The sequence below is a fragment of the Gopherus evgoodei genome, chromosome 10, assembly GCF_007399415.2.
Source record: "Gopherus evgoodei ecotype Sinaloan lineage chromosome 10, rGopEvg1_v1.p, whole genome shotgun sequence".
In the NCBI taxonomy this organism is placed as follows: Eukaryota; Metazoa; Chordata; order Testudines; family Testudinidae; genus Gopherus; species Gopherus evgoodei.
This window is the reverse complement of record NC_044331.1, coordinates 45,019,824-45,039,290: the sequence shown is the minus strand read 5'-3', so window position 1 is coordinate 45,039,290 and position 19,467 is coordinate 45,019,824. Positions and strand designations below refer to the sequence as shown.

The window sequence follows — 19,467 nt, the reverse complement described above, 5'->3', positions numbered from 1 at the left end:
AAATATGTCAGACAAAAGCGAAAGATCAAGCATGCTGTTGGTCCGCTGCTCAGTGGAGAAGGTGAGCTGAGAACAGAAGATGATAGGAAGGCAGAGCTCCTAAAGCCTATTTTGCCTCAGTTTTATCACAAAAAAATAACATGACCAGATGACTAGTGAAGTTACCACTGACAATAAAGGGAAGGGATACAGATTGGGATAAGAAAAGAACATGTCAGAGATCTTCTCACCAATTTGCCTATTTAGAAACTGGGGGATTAACTCTCTGAAAGAAAACTATTGTCTTCCTCTCATGGATAAAAGTGACCCAGCCAAAACTGTAATTAGATCTGCTTACAAAAGTGGAGAGAACTAAATCTGGTTCACTCTGACGGTTTGAATTATTTGGTTATGAAACATTTTATTGAATTAGCACCAACAGCTAAGTCCATCCCATGTCTATCTGTAAAAGGGCTTTTCTTATCCTAAGGGAGATTTTCAGTAGACAACTAAATATTTCAAACGAACAATTAAAAATGTATATTAATGCTTCCCAGTTCCTTTGATTCCAATCCATTTGTCTTCTTTACATCTATGTTACTAGAACATTATGGTTGCATGGTTAAGCACTCAAAAATGAGCTAACAAAAAATCAAGGACAGACATTATTACACAACTCTGCCTGCTTGTGCATACACATTACAATACTGTTACACCATCACAGACTATATTTCAAATATATTATTTTTTCCATAATCTTAGATGCACATTGTGACTCTAAGAGCATTCCAATGCCAGAGAGCAGGGGGCTCCCTGGTATCTAGCAGTGTCTTAGTGTGCCCCAAATCATTCTTGTCATAATCTGTATTTAAAAGGTGTCATGTAAGGTATGATATGCAAACTGGTAATGTGCTGATCATTAATAGTATGGAGTTGTGTATGCATGGGTGATATATTTACAATTTTTCATATGTGCTGGAAATATATTCTAAAAATATGTTAGCAGGTAGGGCTTAACGTGTCTCTAAGGTAAATTAAGCAAAGAGAGACAGTGGAAGTACATTTACATAAAAGGTAAACAAAGCCATCAGACTAGCAAGTTGGGAGATAGCCATATAATTATCATGACGAGGGAGAAGACTGCAAAAATTAACATGGCCTCAGCAAGCTGAGCCCCCAGAAGGGCCTCCTGACTGAACACACAGATAAATGTTGAGGATATAAGCAGAGAACCATATTGATGTCTTTCACCTGAAGGGACAATAAAACTAGGTGCTTTGAGCTCTGTGGTGGATCCTGGCTAAGAACTGTGGTGAGAAAACTACTCTGAACAAAAGGTTCTAGTGTCTTAAGTTATGGTTTACTCCTAGAAGCGTATTTTTTTTTTGTTTAACCATTTCTATCCCAATTCCTTCTACTTGGTATTACTTAAATATCTGCTCTTTCTTAACCTTGGTTTATTACACAATCATCTCGGTACAGTGTTTCAAGCTGAACAATAAAATCCTCAGCCAAACTATCAGGTTAGTGCTATGCACTCTTTAAATGGACCAGAGAACTTAATATGGTTTGTGAGTGCTGCCGTGAGACGGGCTGAGCACTGCAGAGGAGATGGTCTGGGGGAGACTCGAGGGGCTGTTGCCTTCTCCCTGCAAGGAGTAACCAGGATGGTGGAATGCAGGGTGAGGCCATCATCCTGTAAGGAGGCTGCTGGTGTCAGGATGCTGAGCCACAGCTGCACAGCTCAGAAGTATCCAGGACTACAGGGCAGGAAGTGACACAAACCCCTTACTGGTCTGAGTGAATACCCGAAGTGTCACACATATATGGGTATCTTGTACTGCTGTATACTACTATGTATATGCCAGAATCAATGAAAGTAAATTATATGAAAAGTAGACCACACTTCCACAGTATACTAGACTAAGTATACAGTACCTTAAAAGTGAACATTTACATGTATATACAAGCAAGTATTGTATATAATGCACTTGCAGCATCTTATTATGGAAGCATTGGCTGGTTGGTTCTATAGTTAAGGCTGAGTTGAATTTTGCACCTGAAGTAAGGATTCACCCACTTCGTTTCATATGACGAATACCGTGTATACCTCCCCAAAATTACAGCACTTACTCCAATTTACAAATTAATTTATGAGTTAAAAATAAACTGAAATGGCTCCTTTAAGAAATTTAGTTCCCTGGGTCAGATTATTTTTTGTCCTTAATGGTGTTACAGAATAACAGATTCTTCAAACTTTCCATATTGTGTGCGTATAAAGAATTAAAAATTGTTTTCCCCATTATTCTTTATAACAAAACAACCTTAACTCTGCTCTAACATGTGGGGGAAAATGAAACTTCTTTTTAACCTGGGATTACAAACATTATAAACTAATCATAACTGTATGGTTAATTCACTGCAACGCTACAGGACAGAGCTAAGATTTAGGTGCCTTAACTATGTATTTTCATACCTTAGCTGTGAGGATAAGGCCTTTGTACACATATTGCAAGGCTTAAAGCCTAAGGCCTTCATCTACGGCCAGATTAAAAGAGCAGCAGCCATTAGCTGAGAAGCAGGAGGTCACATCCTCACACTCTATATAATTTGCATTACAACAATGTAATATGACAGGCTTCAGAGTAGCAGCCGTGTTAGTCTGTATCCGCAAAAAGAACAAGAGTACTTGTGGCACCTTAGAGACTAACAAATTTATTTCAGCATGAGCTTTCGTAACAATGTAATATGAGGCTGTTAAGAAGGACAACCTGTCCTAATGGTACCCACTATCACCAGATGAAGAAACGGAACTTAAGATGGTTAAAGAAAACTTAGTTTGATAGCATCCTGCCTGTCAAGAAATCACTTGTCAATAGCTGTGGTTGTGAAATCCTCATTTCTTTATTGTTTTGTCATTATGGTCCACACTTCTCTATTGTTTGTCTGTATGAGCTCTGTCTGGTTCTTTGACTGTTTCTGTCTGTTACATAATTAATTTTGCTAGGTATAAATCAATTAAAGTGGTGGGGTAGGATTGGTTAGAAAATTTTGTTACAATATATTAGCATTGGTTAGTAAAATTTTAGTATAATGATTGGTTAAGGTACAGCTAAGCAGGCCTTAAATTTTCACTATATAAACTGGGGTCCAAAAGGAAGTTCTTTGGGAACCAACTCCAGGATACAGCCCCAAGAACAGAGCTGCCAGACCTCAACATTCTGCCAATGACACCAGGCAGAAACTGAAGTCCCCCAGATGGACCTGATCCTGATTGGCCATCAAGAAATGTTCATCTGTTTTATCGGGAGTAGTGGGCATTGTATGTGAGGCATGTGCATTCTGGTTTTTGGTGATTGTTAATAGAGGTTACGTAGGATATTACTGTGTAAGGCTCTTTCACTGGTAAAAGACCCCATAAACCAGCAAAAGATTAAGCCCTGACTCCACAAGGAAAGGGTGTTTGCTCTGAGTCCATATGGAAAGGGTGTTTGCCCGAAGCAGGAGTAGAGCCTGGAGCCCTAGGAACTTGGAAACGGTGGGTGCCTAAATTAAGAGGATTATGCCTTGAGCCCTAGGAACTGAGTAAAGGTGTGTGCCCTAGAGCAGCAGTTCTCAACCAGGGGTCTATGAGCCCTTTCACGGGGGCCACGGGGCCTCGCAGCTGAAGCCCCAATCCCTGATGCCCTTCCCACCCCACAGCGGGTCTGAAGGCCCAATCCCCGACACACCCTCCCTCACACGGCTGAAGCCTTGATCTCCAGCGCCTGCCCCCCGCCCCACCCTGCGGGGCTGAAACCAGGGGAGGCACGAGACTGAGGCTCCGATCCCAGGCGCCCCCATGGGGCTGAAGCAGGGAGCGCGAGGCTGAATCCTGGAGCCCCTAGCCCTTATGCTCCCTGTGGGGCAGAAGCCCTGAGCACATGGGCAGAGTTGGGGACATGGAGAGCATTGCCCCCCCCCACAAACTACAACTCAAGATCAAGGCAGTCCCAGGGGCCATTCCACACCTCCTCTGAGTCCTCCCCATCTCCTCTTTCCATCCCCTGGCCAGGTCGGAGGTGGGAAGCCACAGTCGGGCAGTGCGGGACATCTGCTGCTCTGGCTGGTGCCATGGAGCAGGGAGCTACTGCAGTCCTTCCTCTCCTGCTGGTGCCCCAGGTTGAAGCTGCTCCTCAGCTTCCAGTTCCCTTTGCTCCCACAGAGGCAGCTGGTAAGAGCCCTCTGGGACAAGGGACCACAGGGAAGCCCTCCCAGCACACAGACCCTAATACTCCTCTCCCTATACCCTGAGCTATGCCCTCCCTGCACCAAGTTATCTCCTGTCTGCATGCGGCCCCAGTACCCCTCTCCCTGCACCCTGAGCTACCCACTGCCTGCACAGCCCCAGTACCCCTCTCCCTGCATCCTGAGCTACCCCCCTGCCTGCAGAGCCTCAGCTACCCTCCTCCCTGAACACTGAGCTACCCCCATCTGCACACAGCCCCTAGCCACCCCATTGCCTGCACACAGCCCCAGCTACCCCCTCCCTGCTTGTTGAGCTACCCCCCCCCACAGTCCCTAGCGAAGACCTCCCTGCACCCTAAGCTGTTTTTAAACTTTTTGAGCTAAGCCCCCCACCTTTGAGTAATAATTTTTGGTGTGACCCTCCCCAAACCCAGACAGGCTAGGTGGCCTGCTGAGGTGAGTCAGAAGGTGGAGGTGGTGCTCCCTCCCCGACCATGACATGCGGAGTTGGCTCAAGCCCTGCTGGCCCCTGCACCCCCCTTCCCCCAAATAGAAATCAAAATATGCCTATGCCCAAGGGCCCTGGCCTGAGCCACGCCTCCCGCTGGGCCTCGAGGTTTTTATAGCATGTCGAAGGGGGCCTCAGAGAGAAAAACCCCTGCTCTAGGAGTGTGAGAGTAACAGAGAATTTTGTGCGGATAACACAGCATGTTTGACTCTCTTAAGTTTATCCTTAACCCTGAATTTCCTGGGTTTATAACAAATATTTCTGGGACAATTACAACTTCCCAACAATTACAGGGTTAAGTTACACAATCTCAACTCCAGGTTAACACTTTTTAAGCTGTTTGTAGTGTTACTATAACCGTGCTACTCCCAGGATATGAGAGGGACAAGGGGAGTGAAATAATATCTTTTATTGGATCAACTTCTCTAGGAGAAAGAAGTAAGCTTTCAAGCTCCACAGAGCTCCTTCTTCAGTTCAGTTTTTATCTGGACATGTTAATTGAAGCAGTTTATATTGTCACAAAATAGAACGTTAATTCAAATATATTAAGAAATGTTAATATTTAATTCTAATTTGTAAGGATCTATATATTACAATATTAAATTTATATTTCCAAATATAAATGATACAGACTAGCTTAATATCAGAATATGAGGCAGACTTGAAAAATTCAGTCTAAAGCTACACTAGTAATATCAGCAAGTGCAACCAGAGCATGAATAGCAACTTATTGTGGGAAAAGGCCCGGAGAAGGAAAAGACTGTTTGCAATGGCAGTTGTAGATCTAGGTCAATGAAAGTCAGTAAGAGGCAGAAATGTTCAAGGCTTACCTTCAGGCTGAGTCGCCACCTTCAGTGGTACTGAGCTCTCTCCAGGGCCATGTTTGTTTTGAGCCACAACCCTGAAAACATACACGGTCTCTGGCATCAGGTTTTGGATTGTCACTTGCATCTCTCCAGGACGACTTGTATTTTCAACACGTTCCCTTTAGGAAAGAAAAGATTTGGGCAGGAAAGCAAAAGTGAAGATTTATCATTGATTAGTAAAGGGATAGTACAAATCTAACAGACATGCTGTTTGTACATATCTAACAAGTAATTGATATGATTAATTATATTACATTGATTGCACTTAAGACAAACAGCTTCTAGTTCTGCAGCTTCATTTTGAACAAACATAGCAAAGAAAAAATGAGGGGAAGGGCAGGGCACTGTTTTGTTGGTTTGTGTTATTCTTCATAACCAGATAATAATTCAGCTTGAAAATCTGTCACAGAAGTCCAAAGCCCTGGGAGGAAAATTAAGAACTGTGTTTTTAAAGCATCAGTTTACAATTCTCTTTTGAGCTTGATTTAGTTCATTCTGATATTTGGACATTTTTTGTAAAATGTCTAAGGCTATGTTTCCAGTGTTGTCACTTTCACTACAGAAGTTGGTCCAGTGAAAAATATGACTTCACCCACCTTGTCTCTAAGAAACAGGATGGCACATAATACCAAGCAGTGATCTTAGATGACCCTTACAATACCTGGCACTAAGAGTCTAGTTGTGGCCAATGTGTATGTTTAAGTTTAAGATGGAGACTCAATCCTTAACTTTTAAAAATTTAACAGATTTTTTCAGTTCATGTCACAACCTCAAAGTAAAACTTCATCCATTTTGATCAAGCCAGCAGCTTGAAAGTTCACGAGGAAAAGTACTTTTTCAAACTAGACTGAAATGTAGTTTTTAATGACATTTGGCTTTTCTGAGTTTAGCTATAGCTATATTGCAGAAAAGTGACACCACTGGGGACACTGACAGTGGGAAAAGCTCATAATCAGACTGTACAACTAGTTTTCCATCTGCTCTAAAACAATAATTGTATTCAGTCCATGTGGGACCTGAAATGCATAAAGATGTGAGTGGCAGCCTTTAAAACTTATCCAAACTGGCTCAGAGGAGGTCAGCCTATATTATAGTTAATGTGAAGTTATATAAATCAATGGTACACCCACATCTTGAATACTGCGTATAGATGTGGTCTTCTTATCTCATAAAAGATATACTGACACTAGGAAAGGTTCAGAAAAGGGCAACTAAAATGATTAGGGTTTGGAGAGGGTCCCATATGAGGAAAGATTAAAGAGGCTAGGACTCTTCAGCTTGGAAAAGAGGAGACTAAGCGGGGATATGATAGAGGTATATAAAATCATGAGTGATGTGGAGAAAGTGGATAAGGAAAAGTTATTTACTTATTCCCATAAAACAAAAACTAGGGGTCACCAAATGAAATTAATAGGCAGCAGGTTTAAAACAAATAAAAGGAAGCTCTTCTTCACGCAGTGCACAGTCAACCTGTGGAACTCTTTGCCTGAAGAGGCTGTGAAGGCTAGGACTATAACAATGTTTAAACGGGAACTGGATAAATTCATGGTGGTGAAGTCCATAAATGGCTATTAGCCAGGATGGTAAGGAATGGTGTCCCTAGCCTCTTTTGTCAGAGGATGGAGATGGATGACAGGAGAGAGATCACTTGATCATTGCCTGTTAGGTTCACTCCCTCTGGGGCACCTAGCATTGGCCACTGTTGGTAGACAGGATACTGGGCTAGATGGACCTTTGGTCTGACCCGGTACAGCCGTTTTTATGTCCAAAAGGGGTAGTTTCTCAAATTTGAGGAAATGAGCAACAATGATTGGGAGGAAAAACTCAGACAGAAAAATGAGTGCAAATTGGTAGGTTTTAAAGAAGAGTTTATTAGATGGTCAAAAAGCCTCAATTCCAAAATCAAGAAAGAGAACAAATTTGGTTAAAAGCCCTTCCTCATTTAGTGGAGAAATGAAGGAAACAATTAGAAGTTAAAAAAAAAGAAGCAATATATAAGAAAATGGGATAAGTAGAGATAGCAGTTGATATAAATTAGAAGTTATGAAGTGCAGAAAATTGATAAGGGAAGGTACAGACACCATCGCTGGCAGGGGTATGACAACAAAGAGGTTTTTTTTTTGGTTGTTTGTTTATTTTAAAGTATATTAGGAACAACAGAAATTATATCAATGTTACAGGACTATTACTAGAAGGAGATTGTGATGAGGTGTGCTCCCCACACTAGCCTTGCAAGAGCTGAATTAGGCCAGCTGGACCCCATCAGCTGGCCAGGTGGGCTCCTTGTCACCTCCTCCCCTCCCCCCAAGAAAGGGAAACCACAATAGTGACCTGGCCGGAGGGCCAAGTCACAAACAGGACAGCTGTGGCTCCTGAGAGCAAGAGAGGGGCTTCAGAGAAGAAACTGACAGGGTGTAACCACTGGAAGGGGCATCAGCCTGATTTAGCTAAACCCCAGAACCACCCGCAGGTAGAATCATCCAGCAGTGAGTACAACAACCCTATTACAAAGATAGTGAAATTGTTAATAATGTTGCAAAAAGGCAGAAATGTTCAATAAATATTTCTCTTTTGTATTTGGAAAGAAGTAGGACGATGAAATACTTTCCAGTCCAGTAGTAAAGGAAGTTAGACATCATCTACTAGGAGAATTATTTTAAAATCAGCCAGCCCAGATAACTACCCAAGAGTTGTAAAAGAGTTGAACATAGAATGCAGGTCACACGTATTCTGGAAAGTAGTGATTCCAAAGGATTTACAAACAGAGTGGACAAACAGGTGAACTTGAGCTGCCAGAGTGGTGCTATGGCAAAAATGACTAATGCAATCCCTGGATGTATAAACAGTGGAGTAGGAGTAGGGAGGTGACTTTCTCTCTCTATACAGCATTGGTGAGCAGATCTGGTATCCACATTTTACAAAGGATGCTGAAAAATTGGAGAAGGAGCAGAAAAAAGCCACAAAACTAATTACAGGGTTGGAGAAAAAGCCTTACAGTGCGAGATTTAGTTCAATCTGCTTATTTTATCAAAAACAAGATTAAGAGGTGACTTGATTTAAGTACCTTCAAGGGGTTCTAATGGGTTCTACAGAGCTCTTTAATATAGTAGAGCAGAGGCAGGCAAACTACAGCCTGCAGGCCACATCCTGCCAGCGGGATGCTCCTGCCCGCCCCTGAGTTTCTGGACCAGGAGGCTAGCCCCTGCCCCCTCCTCTGCTGTTCCCCCTCCCTCGCAGCCTCAGCTCACTGTGCTGCCGGCACAATGCTCTGGGCGGCAGAGCTGCGCGCTCTTGCCGGGTAGCGCAGCTGCAGAGCCGTGGCCTGACCCGGTGCTCTGTGCTGCACGGTGGCATGGCTCGCTCCAGCCGGGCGGCACGGCTGCCTGTTCTGGTGCTCTGGGCAGCACGGCTGTAGTGCCGCCAGCCACCGGTGTTCCAAGCAGTGTGGTAAGGGGGCAGGGAGTGGGGATTGGATAGAGGCAGGGCTGGCTCTAGCAATTTCGGCGCCCCAAGCACGGTGACACGCCGCGGGGGGCGCTCTGCCGCTCACTGGTCCCGTAGCTCCGGTGGACCTCCCACAGGTGTTTCTTCGGAGGGTCCGATGGTCCCGTGCTCTGGTGGAGCTGCCGCAGGCGTGTCTGCGGGAGATCCACCAGAGCCACGGGACCAGCAGACCGTCCGCAGAAATGCCTGCGGGAGGTCCATTGGAGCCGCCTGCCACCCTCCCGGCAACCAGCAGAGTGCCCCCCGCAGCGCTTGGCGTGCTGTGGCCTGGAGCCAGCCCTGGATAGAGGGCAGGGGAGTTCGGAGTGGTGGTCAGGGGGCGGGAGTGTGGATAGGGGTTGGGGGCAGTCAGAGGGCTGGGAACAGGGGGTTGAATGGGGGCAGGGGTCCCAGAGGGGCAGTTAGGAAGGAGAGGGGAGTTGGATGGGGTGGCAGGAGGCAGTCAGGGATGGGGGGTGGCAGGGGGCAGGGGATCCTGGGGCGGTCAGGGAACGGGGGGCAAGATGGGGCAGGAGTCCTGGTGAGTGGGGGGGCATTAGGGGGTGAAAAGCAGGGGAGGTCAATAAGGGGAAGGGGCTGGGCCAAGCCTGGCTATATGGTGAGGCACAGCCTCTGCTAACCGGCCCTCCATACAATTTCGGAAATTCGATGTGGCCCTCAGGCCAAAAATTTTGCCTGCTCCTGTAGTAGAAAAAGACTGAACAAGAACCAATGGCTGGAAACTGAAGCCAGACAAATTCAAATTAGAAATTAGGCACATTTTTAAACAGCAAGTTTGATTAACCACTGGAACAAATTACCAAGGGGAATGATAAATCTCCATCTTGTTATCCTCAAATCAAGACTGGATGCCTTTCTGGAAGATATGCTTAAGCCAAGCACAAGTTATGCTTTAGTCACACATCATTATTGAGCTCAATACATGGGTAATTGGCCTGTTGATACACAGGAGGTAAATCTAGCTGATTGGACCTTTCTGAACATAAATTCTATGAAGTGTCACCTGTGTTATCAAAGGAGAGCTGATCTTATGTTTATAAATAATAGATAATGATGTAATTTTTAAAAGAGATGTTTTGTAGGAGACCATGCTAAGTTGCCACATTACCTTGTCCAGAGGATCTGTATAGTGTAAGTCAGGGGTTCTCAAACTGGGGTTCGGGAGTCCTCAGCGAGTCGTGAGGTTATTACATGGGGAGAGGCCGCAGGCTGTCAGCCTCCACCCCAAACCCGGCTTTGCCTCCAGCATTTATAATGGTGTTAAATATATTAAAAAGTGTTTTTAATTTGTAAGGGGGGGGGGGTCGCACCCAGAGGCTTGCTATGTGAAAGGGGTTACCAGTACAGAAGTTTGACAACCACTGCTCTAAGTGATATAAAAAGGCAAGTAATCTGAGCCACCTCTGGTTGAACTTCAGTATCTTGTCACAATGCTAACCTTTAGTGAGTTATATTCTAGCTGGGAGAACAGATTATGCATGTCTGAATATTATGGCAACCAGAGGGGCTAGTGCCCACAAATTCAGCAAACATCAATTACAACTACAAAACAGCAGAAAATACCTCTACAGATACATTCAGTGCGGGAGTATGGTATTGAGGACTAGCTCAAAATTAAAAGGAATTGTTAAAACCTAAAATTCACCAGCAGTTATTACTTTTATTTTCAAACACATTTCACTTTTTCCATGTGAATTTTTGGCCAGCTAGGTGTTTTAAAAATATCATTTAAATACTCTGTTTTGTTTGAGAAGGGCAAACTCTTCCGCTTTCTTCAAATTAAAATAAGAGCTGTATTACAGAAGTATACATCAGCAACTGCCCCAGTGAGTTAATAAAAAGAAAATGTTAACATTGTGTTAATACCATCCTTTCCCTCTTGATTAGTGCACTTTGTTTAACTCTGCAGCAGAGGGCAGACAATTCTCACACTAATGATTACCTGCTATTAACTCATTTGTGCTGAAGAGGGAGAAACAAAGTTGCTTTCATACAATTTTTCCTTCTTTCTCCACACTGCCTTCAGGTCTGGTTTATATTATGGAAAGACAGTGCAATTAAGCCAGTTTTAAAAAAAGATTTTTAAAAAGTTTCAGCTAGTTCTGTGCCCAACTGGAGACTGGTTTTCAACACTGTTTTCAAAACCATTTATGCTGCCACACTACCACAATATTATGCTCTACCCCCACTGAGGAAAAACCATGCTTCCTAAAACCAGTTTTTAAAATTTGTTCATAAAAACAGTTTCCCAGCACTGTCTCTTTGGTAATGTAGAAGGAAACTTAAAAGAACACACACAACTTAATTTTTAATTGACTATTTTTTAAAATTTCAGTTTGACAGAGTATCCTATTAATATGTTCTGAACTTCAAAAAATACTTTTCTCCTCTTTTGATGTTTATAGAGGTCTTTTCAGCAAGAGAGGAGCTGACTGACTATTCAGTAAAACTGGCTGATCCCAAAGTGCTAACAAATTGGAAAAACAGAGAAATAGTTTTTCCTAACTAACTTTTCCAGTTACAGTAGATACAAAATTTTCAGTTGGCAATGCAATTTTGCAAATTGATGGGATCCCTTTATAGCTTACACCATATATAATGATTGGTATTTAAAATACACAGAACAAGTGTAATTGGACGAATGTTGTTCAACAGCTGTGAATATCTCATTGACATGCAAAATATATCACATTTTATCACCCAAAGGTAAATGTACTCACTAGTTTTACCTAAAAATGTAACACTCAAGTTATTTTGCAATATTATGAAAATAAAATTGTTGTAATGGAAAGAGAACACTTATTTACCAGAAATTAGTTAGGTGGATATGTCAAAGTATTATAATTTTCAGTAATAACAGGGACTGTGCCCCTCCATCACAACAGTATGTTAAAAATATGTTGAGATAAGTCTAAGTGTTACATAAATCTCTCATTTATACTCTTTCTTAGGGAGTCCTGAATACTTTTACGAGCGCCAATGTGTTTAGGTACGCATAATAGGTAACATAACAGATGTCTGATATGAATAACTATATTACCCAACAGAACATTAAGGCTATCCTATCTCACTCTATCTAAATTTCCAGACAAACAGCTTTGTAAAATGGAATTAAGATTGCTAATAGCTATCAATTAATTCAGGGAAAAGAGCCGTGAAGAGAATCCTGTAATTTTCTTTAAAAAAAGCTACAAATGCTAGCCTGGAAATTCAAATTTAACGGTACACTTGAAAGAATCCAAACATTAGGAAAGTATTACCGAAACACCAAAACCACTCTAGCTCTGCCTCATCCCCATTCCCTGAAGATCTATCCATTGTACCCACATTGCTGGAGATATTAGGGGGAAAAAGACTATTTGCAGAGTTTGGAATTGGTGGAGTTGAATCCTGGAGTAGATGGAGATAGTACTGTCCATGTATTTGGTATATGCAATTTACCCCATGATCTTGTACCATTAGCTACCTAATTTATGGTCCACCCCCTAAGCAGTCTGTAGCCCTGACACAGTAGCTAGGTGTTTATGCAAAGTTTCACAGTATGAAAAAACACTTCTGCACTTGAAACCTTGTACACACTTTGAGAAATGAACTTGATTTTGGTCATTTGGAATCTCCTTCCATAGAGGTTTTTAAGGTCAGGCTTGATAAGGCCCTGACTGGGATGATTTAGTTCGGGATTGGTCCTGCTTTGAGCAGGGGGTTGGACTAGATGATCTCCTGAGATCCCTTCCAACCCTGATATTCTATGATTTTTAGTGAAGAGACAAAAAGGCAGGTACGACTTAGTGATTTTTAAGGAAGGCAGTACTTTATCTTCCGTGGGTACACTTAATGCCCTGACTATAGCGACATAAAGTCACGTGCCACAATTTAAATGTAAATCCATCAATGCACTTCAGTTTAAATGTAATTCCATCAATGAAAGCAGGTCACTTCTCCATACTGAAGTCACTGATATGAGATGAAGATGATGGTCATGGTTTGAGGACAGAGTTATCTCTGGTTTCCAGTTCAGTGATACAGAAGCAGAAAAGATGGCTTCTATAGATTTCTACAATTGTGGGTGTGTGGTTTCAAGTCCAACTATGATAATCCACACAGCCTCTCTTGCCCATGTAGCTGCTTCTTTCTGCTTCCATATCTTACTGTTAGAAGAGAAATATTGTAAACCAGGATGGAGGCACTTAAAGATTTAGTGCATTTATCTGGGGAATAGGCCCCAACTACTCACTGCCTCCATCTGGCTCTCTCTGAGCACTCACAAATTAGTACAAAATGTGACACAAGGTACTCTACTGCCTGCCCCCTAAGACAGCTTCCCATATCTATTACCCCCTCATGTTGCATCTGTCAGCATTTGGACCATACGAAATTTATATAATCAAAAACTGCTTTGTAATTATCAGGAGTAGTGAAAGCAGACACAATAGCTGTCTGCATAAGTAGCTGCATTGCAACTCCTTGTTTTCAGCTGATTATTTTCTATAACTTTCAGCTCTCCTTTTTAAACTTATTCTCTTCCTGAGAGAAACTGATGAAATGAAAATTGATTCAGCTGCTTTGGAATATGAGGAAAATGGAAAATATAAGCTTTCCTCTTTTTTTTTTTGGCAACCTCTTTTTGAACAGCTCTACAGATGAAGCAGCTGGTAAGTGAAAGCTGACATTTGGTATGGTACTACTGCTCATGAGGAGTGCCTGAGCATTGCAGTGAAAAATCACACTCTGATCATGCAAAGTGTATTTTGCAGTCTTATTAAGCTCATAAAGTGAGCAGCTAAGGTAGGCCATGCCATATCTATATGTGGCTCACTTCACTGTACAGAGAAATTCAGTGGAAGTGAATCACTGATGGATGGGCACTCTGCAGGAACCACCACATTTGCTGCTCATCTTGTATAAAGTTAAAGCTGCATACATGATTATGGTCTGTCATTTATGTAAGACAGGTATTCCAGTGGAGTCCAGACAGTTTCACATTATGGAATTTTTTTCCTACCAGTTTTTCCTCTTTTTCCTGTAGGAATTCTGTTTAAATAGCTATGTGAGAAGAATGTTATGTTTTCACTGTTAGTCACACAGAAGTCAGGGAATGACAATGTTGAGGTTGCAAGTACAATTGTCCCTTTATATAAACACACTAAGACATAGTCCTTAATTACACGATCACATACTGTAACAATGAATGGGACTAGTAGCAGAGTAAGGTACTACTCAACATGATCAAGGGTATCAGAATTTGGCTCTAAATTGTTAATATACATACTTGTTAGAAAAGAGACCTCATGACCTCATTTTCAAAAGTGCCACAGCACTATTTCCACTGATGACAAGATGGATGAGATAGTATATTTTATTAGACCAATTTCTATGGTGAGAGAGACAAGCTTTTGAGCCACACAGAGCTCTTCATTTAGGTCAGAAGAGCTCTGTTTGTCTTGAAAGCTTGTCTCATACCATCAAAAGTTAGAACATAAGAATGGTCATGCTGGGTCAGACCAAAGGTCCATCCAGCCCAGTATCTTGTCTACTGACAGTGACCAATGCCAGGTGTCCGAGAGTGAACCTAACAGGTAATGATCAAGTGATCTCTCTCCTGCCATCCATCTCCACCCTCTTACAAACAGAAGCTAGGGACACCATTCATTACCCATCCTGGCTAATAGCCATTAATGGACTTAACCTCCATGAATTTATCTAGTTTTCTTTTAAACTCTGTTATAGTCCTAGCCTTCACAACCTCCTCAGGCAACGAGTTCCACAGGCTGACTGTGCGCTGTGTGAAGAAGAACTTCCTTTTGTTTGTTTTAAACCTGCTGCCCATTACTTTCATTTGCTGGCCCGTAGTTCTTATACTATGGGAACACGTAAATATATTTTCCTTATTCACTTTCTCCACACCACTCATGATTTTATATACTTCTATCATATCCCCCCTTAGTCTCCTCTTTTCAAAGCTGAAAAGTCCTAGCCTCTTTAATCTCTCCTCATACGGGACCTTTCCAAACCCCTAATCATTTTAGTTGTCCTTCTCTAAAGGTGGTCCAATAAAAAAATATTACCTCACCCACCTTGTCTTTCTAATACCCTGGGACTGACATGGCTACAACTGTACTGTGTATTTCCACTGAAGTCATTCCAACACCTTTAAAAGTCAAATCATAAAGCAAAGATATATTGGCTCATTATGACTTTGAAAATAGTACAAGTATTAAAAAATAATATATGTGCAATTAAAACTTAAGAAAAAATGTAAGATATTGTTTTATTCAACAAATAGAAAGTGATCATGTGATTAAAGACTGTTTTATAGCAGATATGCAAGAGCGGACAGAGTTACCTTTGCACATGCAACCTTAACATTGGGATTTCATAATTTCTGAGTAATTAACTATGTAATTGTAACATGAATTGGATTAATAAACAATTCTGCCACAAACCCGTACAACTAGTCAAAGAAGCCAGTCCGCATCAAAAAGTTTAATGGAATACCCATTGTCAACTTCACCACTCTTCTATCTGAATTTTTTTTTTAGCCTACTATCGTTAGAATATCTAAGATTAGTTTGACTGAGTTTCAAGAAATAATTCTCCCCATTTTTCAGTTTATTTTGTGCATAATCAGTTTCCCTTGTTCGTTTGAATCTTTCCCCACAACAATGGACAGAAAAAAACATTTAAACAGGAAAATGTGATTGCAAGTCACAAAAAAATGACCAAGGGACTCAGTAACAAACTAATACCTGAAATTAGTTTTAGCTAAGAATGTTAATTTTTTTTTTTTAGTGTGCATTGTGTATTTTAGAATAGAGATGGTCTCATAACCCACCTTAAGGCTGTGAAATTCAAAGGGTATTAAGGGGAATTCAGTGGAAGCTGGGTGTATGATTCCCTAGGTCTCTCTGAACATCCTAGCTTTAGTGTATGTTTGCTAGCTTTCACTGCAACATTGGAGGCAGAAATATGGAGGAGTTAGTACTATGTGACCAATCTGCTCTCTGAACACCATCAGCAGTGCATGCATCTCAGCTTGAGAACTTCTGTTCTTATTCATTGTTTAAAAAAAAAATTGATTAGATTTCAAGTTTCTAAAACAAAGTTGGTATTTCTATGTCAAACCTTTTTCTAATTTTAATTTGATTCAAGATGTGAGCGCTTCCCATTTGTTGCCCCATATCTCTCAAATACCTTTTAGAATCCTACCACAGGATTTGCTTGTAAAATTTCAAGCCATTGGTTTAGGTAAAGTGAAGTTAGTGACTGTATGCATGACAAGAGTCAAGCTTTGAATGGAGGATTAGCTTCAGGCACTGATTTGAAGATTAGTTTCAGTGTTAACTAATATAATCCCCTAATAAACAATCTGGGCCCAGATCTAATGCATCCAAGGGTGCTGAGGGAATTGGCTGATATGATTTCAGAGCCATTGGCCATTATCTTTGAAAATTCGTGGTGATTGGGGGAGGTCCTGGACAACTGGAAAAAGACAAATAGAGTGCCCATCTTTTAAAAAGGGAAGAAAGGGAACCCGGGGAACTACAGACCAGTCAGCCTCACTTTAGTCCCCGGCAAAATCATGAAGCAGGTCCTCAAGGAATCCACTTTGAAGCACTTGGAGGAGAGGAAGGTGATCAGGAACAGTCAACATGGATTCACTAAGGGCAAGCCATGCCTGACCAACCTGATTGCCTTTTATGATGAGATAACTGGCTCTGTGGATATGGGGAAAGTGGTGGATGTGATATATCTTGACTTTAGCAAAGCTTTTGATACAGGCTCCCGCAGTATTCTTGCCATCAAGTTAAAGTAGTATGGATTGGGTGAATGGACTATAAGGTGGATAGAAAGTGGTTGGATTGTCAGACTCAACAGGTAGTGATCAATGGCTCGATGTCTAGTTGGCAGCCGGTATCAAGCAGAGTGCCCCAAGGGTCAGTCTTGGGGCTAGTTTTGTTCAACATCTTTATTAATGATCTGGATGATGGGATTAATTGCACTCTCAGCAAGTTTGCAGATGACACTAAGATGAGGGGGAGAGGTAGATATGTTGGAGGGTAGGTATAGGGACAAGAGTGACCTAGATAAATTGGTGGATTGGGCCAAAACAAATCTGATGAGGTTCAACAAAGATAAGTGCAAGTCCTGCATTTAGAAAGGAAGAATCCCATGCACTACTACAGGCTGGGGACCAACTGGCTAAGCAGCAGTTCTGCAGAAAAGGACCTAGGGATTACAATGGATGAGAAGCTGGATATGAGTCAGCAGTGTGCCCTTGTTGCCAAGAAGGCCAACGGCATGTTGGGCTGCATTAGTAGGCTCACTGCCAGCAGATCGAAGGAAGTGATTATTCCCCTCTATTCGACACTGGTGAGCCCTGGAATGTTGCATCCAGTTTTGGTCCCCCCACTACAGAAGGGATGTGAACAAATTGGAAAGAGTCCAGGGCAGGGCAATGAAAATGTTATTAAGGAGCTAGGGCACATGACTGAGGAGGGGAGGCTGAAACAACTGGGGTTATTTAGTCTGGAGAAGAGAAAAGTGAGGCAGGGTTCCAAAGAGGATGGAGCTAGGCTGCTCTCAGCGATGGCAGATGACAGAACAAGTTGCAGTGACTAGGTTGAGGGAGGTCTAGGTTGGATATTAGGAAACACTATTTCACTAGGAGCGTGGTGAAGCACTGGAATGGGTTACCTAAGGAGGTGGTGGAATCTCCATCCTTGGAGGTTTTTAAGGCCCGGCTTGGCAAAGCCTTGGCTGGGATGATTTAGTTGGTGTTGGTCCTGCGTTGAGCAGGGGATTGGACTAGATGACCTCCTGAGGTCTCTTCCAACCCAAATATTCTAGGATTCTATGACTCCATGAATTGTTTGCTTAATTAAGTTTGACAGAATCAAAATTCAGCCTAACCTGGATAAACACTGGTAACTTGTCAGATCATGCCTAATTTGAATATAAGACAGATAGCAACCACACTCATTTTTAATGAGAAGGCATAGCATTTAGAGAGGATGATGGTTATATCTTACTTTTAATCTAGTTCATTACATTTTCTTTTAGCTTCTTATTTACGTTACATAAAATTTTCTAGTCATAGGTACGCGGATCTCCAGGTCCAGCTTTCATCTCAGGATCTCCACACTTTACAAATGTTAAATTACATAACACCCTTCTAAAGTAGGTAAACATTATTATCTTTATTTGGCAAAAAAAAATACACTTATACAAAGAGATTAGCAGCAGAGCCTGCAGGAATGCTGACTGGGGCTGTGTCCACCTCACATAAGGTATGTTTACACTGCAATAAAACACCCATGGCTGTCCTATGTCAGCTGACTCAGGCTCATGGGACCCAACTTGTGGGGCTATAGCATTGCAATGTAGACATTCAGGCTAGGGCTGGAGCCTGGGATCCAAGACCCTCTCCATTTGTGGGGCCTCAAAGCCCAGGCTCCAGCACAAGCACAAACATCTACACTGCAATGTTATAACCCTGCTGCCCGAGTCAGCTCACATGGGCCAGCCACAGGTTTTGTACTGCAGTGTGGACATACCTTTAGGCACTGATCCAGCAGGATTCTTAAGCAAGTGCCTAACTTTAAATATAAGAAGTCTTACTGAAGTCAGTGTCATGACTCACATGCCTAAAGTTAAACAAATGCTAAAAACCTTGCTGAATTAGGGCCACAGCAGAATTTGTGTGGGCCAAATTAAGTGAACCACAGAGGGTATTAGCAGCAAATCAACCCCTACCTACATGGTAATGCCCTGGAATTTCCTAGGTGATTCTCTAAAGATTAAGAGATGAGTCTGCCCCTTTGCTCAGGAGAGAAGCACTTCAGCAGGAAGTATCTTCCTGGTTCCTGCTGAATATTTACACAACTGAAGACCTTGAATTGGGGGAGACAGGCAGGCATTACCAGAAATTTACCCCCCATGAGTTCCCAGATGGTAGAGGCGCCAGCTCCCTGACATCCCCTGAAGACTTGCATTGCTTAAACTGAGTATTAACTTCTGTTTACCAATTAGGGGAGCTTCTACCTCATGATGATGCTAGATGATCTGCCACTCAGAATGGCAGTCTCTTTCACTAAAAAAGCTGGATGTATTGTATTAAACTGGTGAAGCATTGTGCCAACACAAGATTAATGAATGATCAGCAATACGATGATTTTAATGGCAACTGTTGTACGTAAAGGAGTCAACAGTCACCAACAGTTACCACACTGTAGTATCTGGAATCTGACAGTATGTCTCTGGTTTTAGAACATGAAATAATTTCCGCATTTCAGATATTGTGGTGTAGTATCTATTGACTGTTTAAGGGCTAACATGGTGCAAGAGTTTACCATATATATTTTACTTGTCCCTTGAACATTTAGC

The 19,467-nt window shown here is 42.1% G+C and overlaps 1 protein-coding gene across 10 annotated transcripts in view; it reads right to left on the bottom strand.

Moving 5' to 3' along the window:
- Window positions 1-19,467, bottom strand: part of NEO1 (neogenin 1) — a 559,154-nt gene that overhangs the window by 109,455 nt on the left and 430,232 nt on the right. For all 10 annotated transcript variants that reach the window (XM_030577723.1, XM_030577731.1, XM_030577724.1 and 7 more), the window contains exon 9: window positions 5,545-5,699. In XM_030577723.1, coding sequence (XP_030433583.1) covers window positions 5,545-5,699 — 155 coding nt within the window. The remainder of the gene's footprint in view (window positions 1-5,544; window positions 5,700-19,467) is intronic.